This window comes from Zosterops lateralis (genome assembly GCF_965231275.1).
Source record: "Zosterops lateralis genome assembly, chromosome: Z".
In the NCBI taxonomy this organism is placed as follows: domain Eukaryota; kingdom Metazoa; phylum Chordata; class Aves; order Passeriformes; family Zosteropidae; genus Zosterops; species Zosterops lateralis.
This window is the reverse complement of record NC_139800.1, coordinates 34,626,712-34,637,162: the sequence shown is the minus strand read 5'-3', so window position 1 is coordinate 34,637,162 and position 10,451 is coordinate 34,626,712. Positions and strand designations below refer to the sequence as shown.

The 10,451-nt window shown below is 38.6% G+C and overlaps 1 protein-coding gene across 1 annotated transcript; it reads left to right on the top strand.

Annotated features, from left to right (window-relative positions):
* Window positions 1-1,020: 1,020 nt before the first annotated feature.
* LOC310922331 (interferon omega-1-like) lies at window positions 1,021-1,575 on the top strand (the record flags this gene model as incomplete). The annotated part of the gene is made up of 1 exon (XM_083882804.1): window positions 1,021-1,575. The coding sequence occupies one exon, from the start codon at window positions 1,021-1,023 to the stop codon at window positions 1,573-1,575; it is 555 nt and encodes a 184-aa protein (XP_083738930.1).
* Between the last annotated feature and the right edge of the window lie 8,876 nt (window positions 1,576-10,451).

The following is a 10,451-nucleotide window of genomic DNA, read 5'->3' as shown; positions in this document are numbered from 1 at the left end:
GTCTTTCTAATCACACACACATTCACAGGAGAAGGGGGGACAACAAAATGGCAGTTTAAGACTAGCTTTCGCTAAAATGTAATCAAAAACAGGGGCCGGGTATCCCAAAGTACTGTGATAGTCATAACCACCTCTGTTATAAGCCATGGGAAAGCAAATGGCTGAATTGTACTTTTTGTCATCCCTAGATACATTCTCTTCCCATTTATAGTCACAATTCAGCCCTCAATTGGCATTGATAGTAATTATTGCTCAGCTACTTATATGAGGGAAAAAGAGTATTCCATCCAAGTACCTAACTTCTTCCCATGTCAGTGTGTTTGTATTTGCAAGGAATTTATAGTGTCTAAGTGAGATCAAGGCTTCATTTAATTAGCAGTGTTTATGTATCAAAACCCACATATCAATACACATTTCTATACACATACACACACATATTCTAATGATACATATCCATAGGACATAAGAAATAAAATCAGAAGAAATAAAACATTTTTCCTGAAAGAATATAGGTAAAGAAAGCTCAATGGGAACTTGGAAGTATAAATAATGCTATAGGAGATAAGACGGCAATAGTACCTAGCAGTTCCATGACCCATCATTGAAAATATTTCTTTATTCCAGCATGTTCTTCCACTGCTAGAATATTAAGAAAACAAATGCTTGTGCAACTCTTTGACTTCTCATTGTGCATCCTATAAAATTTTAGTAGTAGAGAGAATATATAATCTAATATATATATATAATATTCTAATATCCAGATGAAATAAAAAGAAAGTAGCAAAACAAAACAAAAAAGAGGCTATGAAGTCATAAAGCAGAAAATGAAAGTGTTGTCAAAAGCATACACAGGGGGGAAAACCTTAAAAACCAACAAATGATGAAAGAAAACTGCTCCTACAGCATAATTAAATGTCAAGATTTTGAAGAAATGGGAGTCTACAAATAACTTCAAAGCACCAAGCATAGCACTCAGAATTTATACATAGGAAAGAAGGAACATTAGAGCTTGTCCTTATCATGAATGCTTTTGGCTTTATACAAATTGCCCTCCTACTGTCAAGCGCCACCATCATCTCCAGTCTTCAGTGCAACCATCTCCCTCTGCAGCGAAGAAAAGTCATCGAGAACAGCCTGCGACTCTTGGATAAAATGGGAAAAAAGTTTCCTCAACAATGTCTAAGAGAGAAAATGCCCTTCAGATTTCCTACACAGGTTCTGCAGCCCAGGCAGAAAGAGGCAGTTGGAGTTGCCATTGAAGAGATCTTCCAACATATCTTCTATATCTTTAGCAAAAATCTGACTCTAGCTGCTTGGGATGGAACAGCTTTGGATCAGTTCCAAAATGGACTTTATCTGCAAATTGAGCAATTGGAGGCATGTGTAATCAAAAAGCACACCCAACACCATTGGAGTAAAGAAGTCAGCAGGCTGAAATTGAAAAAGTACTTCCAAAAAATTGACTGTTTTCTTAAAGACAAACAACATGACCTATGCTCTTGGGAGATCAGCCGTGCAGAAATGAGGAGATGTCTCCAATTGATTGATAAGATGACAAGGAAGCTTAAAAACTAAGGTATGAAGATTTTACCCTCACATAATTTATAATATTTATAACTAAATATTATAAATAACATTTATCATTTGTTCTATGACCTATCTTGTGGTAGTGCTCTAGTTAATTTTTATTGTATTTAAATTATTATGGTCCTGAAATTTAAATTTGCAAATGTAATGCATTATTCAATGTGATGTAATTTGTTTCATTGGTAAGCAAGCTGTCTACTCTAGCTATAAATTAAACTGTAAGAATTTTCAGTGAGGATTACTCTCTAGGAAGATATTGCAGCCTTTGACAGATAGTGACATCTTATGGTGTTTTCTGATGAGAAAAAAATGCAGCTACTTTCCATCTCTATTTCACCTACAAGTAGAGAATCACATATTTGTGGATGAACTACTCATCCCATGCCTTACAGGAATTGCTGTATTTCTACTGATTTGTATTGATTTGTACTGATTCAGACTGCATCAAAGATAAAGTTGTACACTGCTTTTTTAAGTGGTCCTGACTTAGGCTGAGAGTATGCATTTTTCTTTGAAAGTTTGTATCCTCTTTTCCAAGCAAGTAATTTTTTTACATTTGAGTAATTCTAACATTTGCTTTGTTCAAAGCTGCAATTCTAGAAAGATTTGTCTACATAGTATATTTTTTGCAGTAGTTACGACTTTTGAAGTAACTTCCCTACTGGCCAGTGTTACTTTTAATTGAAATATATTGTCTCTAACTGTTTGGGGACAAGGGTTTTATTCCTTCTTCCAGTGTTTCCAATTTACTTAAACTTTTTTCATAATATTATCTGAAGTAACTTTTCTATGTAAAAGTACCCTAAAGCCACGTCTGCCTGTGGCACATTCTACTTGCTATAATAGGTATATTCATTCTGGCTACTGCAACTTCAGACATCACCACCCAGTGCTGTTCTTTATTGCTGTATGAAATATGCCTCTTTCCCTTTGCTCACAAATTGAACTATATAGATGTATAGCCCTCCAGTTAATTTCCCCTCCAAACCATACACTCTTCAATAATAATTACAATATAATCAAATTCTTTAAAACAGCTTGCAATAAAACTGGACCTGATTTTACCCTTGGGAAACTGTCCCTGCGTAACTCCATTTCAAACAGTATGCTTTCCCTAATCACTTGCTATGAGGGGAACAGAGCTATGTCAAGTGTCTTTTACCCAAAGAATAGAATTAAAAGTTTGGTAAAACCCAACAACTTAAAAAAAATCATCTGTCTGTGGCCACCCTGATGTACATTTGGCACAGGCTTTTGGGTCTGGCATAAAGAAGCAGAGGAGAGAGCATATCTGTGGATCCCAAAAGAGGGGAGTGTTAGTCCTAGAGGGTTGAAATTGCCAGAGGTTGGTTTAAGCATCAGGTAAAGAAAAACTTTAAAGCTTTTTCTGATCTCCATCCACTCCAAAAAGTATAATTGAAAAGGGAGGTAGTAAAAAGTGCATCTAAGCAAAAAATTGACTGGTATGAAAGCAGTGATGGTGCATGGGGTCTCAGGTACCATACCTATGACACAGGTCTCTTTTGCAGAGTGTCCATACTCTCCACTACTCATGGATGCAAGGTAAAGAAGAGATGGAAGATCTGTATCTCATGGATGAAGCTGAAATACCGGGAATAAAACCAGCTAGCAACTTCACCATGATCCTGAACAACAAAAAAGACCAAAAACCAGAATAAATATCCAGAGAAATTTTTCCACCTGGTGACACTCTGCCACAAATGTTACAACAAAATATGTATTTCTTTGCTTTGTAACTAACTGCATTTGAAGTGGACCCACCCTGGGATTGTTTCAAATCTCATTTCTGTTTCTTGTTTGGTTTCTGTACTTCAAACCTGTACAATAAAATTACATTCAGCCTACTTACCTTTCTGGTTCTGATATCCTTGGGTGGCTTTTGCAATGCAGAAAGCTGTTATTGAAATGATCTTATTTTTACTGAAATTTGGAAATAGCATGAAGTATTTTTCAGCTGCTGTCTTGTGAGGGTTTCCAGTTTTTATTGTCTTGTCTTGCAATGGAAATATGTTAATTTATGGCCCACTAGTTGTTCAGAATTTTTCATATCATTAACTTTTCTTTTTAATTCATAGTTAAAAATCATATTTTAATTCATAGTTTAATTCATAATTAAGATTCCTTAAAAATCTTCTCATCAAATAAAAATCTGTTTTGATATATTTCAGTCAACACAGCACTTTGCACTGTGGGAAAAAACCAGAATGGGCACTAGAGGGCAAAGTGAAATTAGAGACAAATGTAAGGATGTTAGGTGAATGTACATGTGTTTTGACAAGACAGTGTTTCAGCTCTTTATAAGCATGCTTATCAATAAAGTGCTATTGATCCACAGAAGGGAATTGAAAGAAAAATTAACTATTCTTAAAAAAAACAAGATTTCAGAGATGATGAACAGGAGCTCATAAATTAACATTTGATTTCAATTACTTTTTGGCGAGATGTGAGGCAACAGAAATTATTTGTATTGAGACAATATCTGGAAGATATTTAAATATGGGGACCCTGGAATAGTCATAGTTATGGAAGAAATAAAAAGAAAAAAGAAAATTGCAAGCTAATATGCCTTCATTTTATTCTTACTTTAAAGAAAGGTAAGGATTCTTAAGTGTAAGGTAAAAAATATGAAGATTCAGCAGATCATTTCTCTTCATCTTACCCTTGTAACATTTTGGAGTAATACATATTTTATTGCCACTGTGTTACCAGGGGAGCTGTGTATTATGCCTCTGGCTAGCTGAAACCCTCTGGTACTTCTTCCAGTCTGTATTTTTCTAGAAGTTAAACAGATGAGGCAAATATATATGTTATTTTCAAATGGAAATTAATAAAACAGTAAATGCAAAGTCTTAAATCCCCATGGAAAATTTAGCATTGATGAAAAATCCTTCCAAGAAGGGACTGATTGTAAGCCAAGAAGCTTCATACATTTTTCCGTAAGACTCACATACTAGTGCTGTGCAGCACAGGTCCTGGTCACAGCGGTGGCTGTTCTCATGGCTAGTCTCACAGCACCCTGTTTATCTATGTTGTGCTGGACTTGGCTGTGTTGCACTTTTGGGAACATGAAAACCGGCAAGTTTTCATCTATGCAGAGTTAGTTTTCTGGCATAGATTTATGGGATGGGGGTCAAAAGCCTTGTCTTCCACATGAAATTTAAGAATAGCTACAGCAGAGCTGAAGAAAGTTCAGTCAGCTATCAACTACAGTTGTTCAAAGCACTTTGTCCATTGGTTTGGCTTGTTCCATCAGCTCTGGCTTAATTTTTAAATTGAGGGGAAAAAAAGCAAACCCAAATCAGAAGAAAATCCCAAAGCAAAACAGGACAAAAGCCTGTGGAAATAAATCTTCAAACAATCACCCAGGTTTAGCCCTTGTTGCTTGTCCTTCAGAGCAGCCCTGGGGAAGTTACAGGGGTGGCCATGGTGGAGCAGGCAGACCAACAACAAGGCTGGAGCTGTGGATCAGGGATCAGGAACTGCTCATGGGATGACAGTGTCCACAGACTGCTACATCTTGCCTCACCCCTTCCAGTCCAGTCTGCCCCTTGATAGGACTAGCCCTTATCTTTTTTTCCCCCTCCCAGTTGTGTAGGAACACCGGGTTCTTCCAGGGAGTGATCAGAGGAAAGACCAAGAAGTGAGGGTGACAAAGATACAGAGTAAATCCTGAAAGAAAATGTCAGTGCTCAGTTTTAACTGACAGAATGAAATTACTTTGCTTCAGAAATTTAATGCAAAGCAAAACAATATGAACGAAGCAAATAAGGTTGCAATTGATATTTTCCAACACAGTGATTGTTTTTTAATATTCAAAAATCTTCTAATCCTCATATAGGCAGGTATGAGTCATTTGTACCATCATTTCCCACACTTCTACTGATGTCATGCTATCCTCAGAAAGGTGCCAGGGTTTTATCAGTGCTGAGAGTTCACAGAGGAACAATCATCTGACAGAGAATGTGAAGACAATCTATCTTCTCAACCTTCACCAATCCCAGTGCTGCAACCCAGCTTGCAAACTAGAGGGAAGCTGCGGTGGGGCCAGCCCTTTGGGCCCACACACTGCCAACCCCATCATGCTTACAGATGCCATCCAGGCTCTTCATTAGTTGTGTCCTGACTTAATTCTTTTTCTCACAGTATGACTTCAAAATTGAAAATCTCATCTCATGTGAAGTGGTTTAATTTCATTGGAGCTGAGGAAGAAGCAATGGCAAGTGATGAGCAGATGAGCATGGGGAAATTCATGTCCTGCCTCAGTTCTCTACACCAGAATCTGAGAGGTTAGTACATTTTCTAAGACCAACCTTGTTAAGCCCAAGTGTTCACAGTTAAAATCCTAAAACCATGTTATCTTCATCAATGAGGAATTCAGTGTTCTAAGCAAATAATATAATCTGCTTTTGAACACATAAAAGTAAACACAATTAACAGTCCCTTCTGAAAAATAACTGTTAAGGCATGGAAGTGTATTCGCAAAGTCAAAATCTATACTCAGGAGATTAACTACTGAGATTTCAAATAGCATATCTGGCCCCTGCACACCGGTCACCAACACATCTACTCACTGTAACTCTTACTTACTGACTACACTTTTCCTTAAGTTTCTTATCTTGGTAGACCAGAACCTGCACAACTTCCTCTGGATTTAACTGGAGTACTGTGTGTTACAATTCCCAGAAAGGAAATATCTTGACAGACATATTTATATAAAAGAGAAAGCTTTTCTTCAACAAAGTAATAAAGCCTATTCTACTTCAACTATTTTTCAAAATGTTGCTCTCTCTTTAAACAATTAATATACTTTCTTTTTAAGTCTCTTTGGATTGAGTTGTACTCTGTTCTGGTCTCTACTTTTCAGGAAAAACTTGCATCGGCCATAACAGCTTTTTTTTCTTGTCATTATATAATATTTTATTAATTGAATGTAAGTTCCTGCTGCCTGCTGTAGAGCTCTCAGTGTTGTCCTTGTGACAAGTATTAAATCCTGTCAGAGCTACTGTCACTTGTATTTTAAAAGGATTTATGTTGGACATGATTACTGATCATTAGAAGTAGTTCAAGATACTAAACACTTAGTTTGCTTTCTCTCTCTCTCTTTTTTTTTTTTTTTTTTTTTTTTTTTTTTTTTGGTTGGTTGGTTGGTTGGTTGGTTGGTTGGGTTTTTTTAAAGAAAAATAAGAAAAATAGGGCCCATCTCCCTCTCCTTCCCAGTTCTCCATGGTTCAGTATTTCTGCAAACCATTAAATTCCTAGAAAATGTCAGAAGCTATCACCATAACTTTCATTATGAGAGACTTGGTGAGGACTAACACTTGGATAAAGTGAAATCTCCCAGCCCATCTAGCAGTAATTCCTCTTTATTACTGGAGTAACGTATTTGATGGGGTTGTGGGTCTCATCCAGCAATGAAACTGAGAACAGTAAATTAGGAGGCACAGATACTGTAGAAACATGACTCATTTCAAAACTGGGTATGTCTTTAATATTTAGTTAATCTAAATTACTGCCTCTGAAGCAAAACCTGTGGATTTCCCATGTTGCTGGAAAGAGGCTGGTTGGGAATGAGAAGGAAGGATGTGATAAAGGATAAAGGCTAGGTATTTTTAACAGAAAATGAAAGATGCTATTTACACTGCTCCCTGGAAAAAAAATAAATTGTAAGAAATTGTTACTCTAAAAGACCAGATTATATTGTCCCTGAATATGCAGATTCAGATTCCTTACAAACAGTAAAACCAGGTTATAATGATCAGCCTAAAAAGTCATCATTTGCATCATAAAAATAAGTTGCTTCCATGTGGAAAGGTTTTAACAAAAAACAGGATTAAGGTGTGCTACAGAAACACAATGGTTTGCATTTTTATCCTATGCAGAGAAGTTAGTCAGTAGCTTTCTACTGTTCACCTCAGCCTGGGAATCAGGGTAATATTGTAGCCTGAATGCTTGAAATCAGTGCTTGAAAATAATGAATCCCCTGAATCAGCATATACCCATGGAGTTGTGGGGCTGGTTACAAGTACACAATCTAGAGGCCATATGACCTGCTTCCTCAGAGACTCACAGCAACTGACAAGTAAGGAGGGCAAGGCTGTCACTCTTCTCCAAGTGACATTTTGGGACATCTGGACGGGAAAGGTGGCAAAATGTAAAAGGATGAAAAAAGTTGAATAGGCTGGCCAGGATCATCTTTCTTCTCCAAAAGCATTTCCAAACATCATTTTTCACCCAATGAAATTGTAAAGCTAACTCCCCTGCCAGCTGTGTATCTGTTTGGTGGACCCTTGTGGCACAATGCTTGCTCCTCCAGTACAGCTCTTCTCATCCTAAAGCAGGCAGGAACTTTAAAGTGACTTGCTGTGTTAGATGACACCAGCAAGTCAGCTCTGGTGAGGCAGGACCTGTTTGCAAGCCAGGGTCTCTGCTGAATTTATAGAATATCTTGGGTGTGAGAGGTGTAAAGATGGCATGGCTGCTGCTTCCTCTTTTGCCTGGCTTGAGAGTAGAGACAAAAACAATTACACATTTCCCCATTACTGGCTTGCAGTGAAGATGACTTTGCTTCCCCTGCTGCATCCACACAGCCTTCCTTTCCTCCCTAGCAGTCATGGTCACACAACACAAACATCATCCAGCACTGTGCAAATAACTCCATCTGCTAGTGAGAAGTAAGAGTGGCCAGTGCAGCACCACATCAGCCCAGACAGCCCAGGGTTTACTCTTTTACTTTAACTGAGGCAAATAGCACAGGTGTATGTACTTAAAGCTAAGCACACATTTCAGAGATGTGATTTACCAGTGCTTAAAATAGCATAACCCACTGGTCAACACAGGCTTGAATTCACATAGCCAAAAAATCTAATAATGGAGGAAGGGACACATAAATTTAACAGGAACATTGAAAATTAATTTTAAGACAAGTGATTTCTTTTCTTAAAAACACATCTGCATATTGGTTTTATAGCCAGGATTTGGAAACAAAAGCTGTGCATAAAAGGAACAGATGTTTTAGCCTAGTGATGTTTCCTGTTTGAGGAGAATGAAATTCTTTCCACACCATATGAAGCATTTTGGGACTGCCATTAACTTTCTACATAAAGCATCCCTTTGCAAAGATTCCTGATGCAAGCACCATGCCCAGATAGAATGTGTTTTCCCTACCTCATGATGCAGGGAAACGAAATGCAGTTAAAATGTGTTTAGGTTTTGAAAAACCTGGGAGACTTGGTCTTAACATCACAAGCAGAACAGTCATAAAGCTTGTTTTAAGAGATGGCAGCAGCAATATACTTTTTTTTTTTATGCCAGTAAGTAGTTTCTAGACAGAAGTTAGCCTGCAAGAGAATAGCTGGAGTAGAGAAGAAAGTTCATTTTCCAAAAATAAAAAGGTAAATCTTTTTCCATGACTTACTCTCTTGTTCCCATATCCAGTTAACATGTGTTTCAACAGTGTTATTTGGTATTTCCTTTCCTCTTAATGTCTTCGCATCATACAAATGTGTTAAATGTTTTAAGCATAAAAGCCTTTCTCAAACTCTATGTGCCTAGAAGTGTCCCCACCTGTATCTAGACTAATAAAAGCTGTTACTTGTTACTTTCTCATATTCATCACAGTACAAAAACATTACTGCAAATCACACAGCTAAAGAGACCTCACATATGTTTTCAAATGGAAGTTGTATGCAGAAAGACCTCTTGAATTTAGAGAAGGATTTTTTTTCTACTAAGGCCTAGCATTAGGTCTGATTAGACAGATCAACTACAAGCCACTGGCTGAATTGTATTCTGCATCTCCCAAAGGAGAACTTGAATATCTATGTATTAATTGACTTGTGAGCTCTGTACCTTGGTTCCTACCCTGCAGTGTGTTGAGTAACCCACTCAAATGTGTGGGTTAAGAGTATTACAGTTCAGGTCAGAATACATCTTCGAAGTGGATTTTCTATTCATTGTCCCTTGCCATGCCTCATTCCTCATCATGGAGTAGGCACCATCATCATTCCTTTTGGAGAACAACATTCCTCCTTTCACATGCCATCACCCCAGGAGATTTTTTTTTCAGCAGTGAATGAGCATTGACTATAGAGCCACACTGCTGCCAAAGGAAAGCCCTCAAAATGCTTCAGCGGTAGGCAGCACCTCCCGCAGCACCAGTCAGATGCAGCTGCCCTGGCTGTCTCTTCCTCCTACCAGGCTGTGCCAGAGGTGGCCACTACCATGGACCCAAAGTGGAATCCAGCTTGCAGGTCCTTGCTGGTGCCTTTGTGTATTGCATTTGCACGGCCTGGGTTTTTGGGATTGAATGGGCTATATGGGTGGCTTATGTGAGACGCTGCCAGAAACTTACCCCATGTTTGGCAAAGCCAGTCCATGGTGGCTCCAAAGACAGATGCACTGCTGACTAAGGCTGGGCCAATTAGAAATGGTGGTGATGTCCCTGTGATAACAGGTTTAAGAATAAATCAAAATAAAAATTGTTGTGCAGTTGTAACTGTGGCCAGAGAAAAGTGGAGTGAGAGCAAGTGAGAGGAACAGCTCTGCAGACACCAAGGTCATTGCAGAAGGAGAGGGAGGAGATGCTCCAGAGCTGAGATTCCTCTGCAGCCTGTGGTGAAGGAGCTGTGCTCCTGTGTCCCGTAGAGTTCCACAAGGATTCTGCAGTCCACAGGGGAGCCCCATACTGGAGCAGACAGATATCCTGGAGGAGGATGTGATCCTGTGGAAGGCCTGTGGAGAGGGGGCCCTGCTGGAGCAGTCTGTTCCTGAAGGACTGCACCCCACGGAAGAGTGATCCACACCACAGCAGTTTTGGGAGGAGTACTGCCTGTGGGATGGACTCA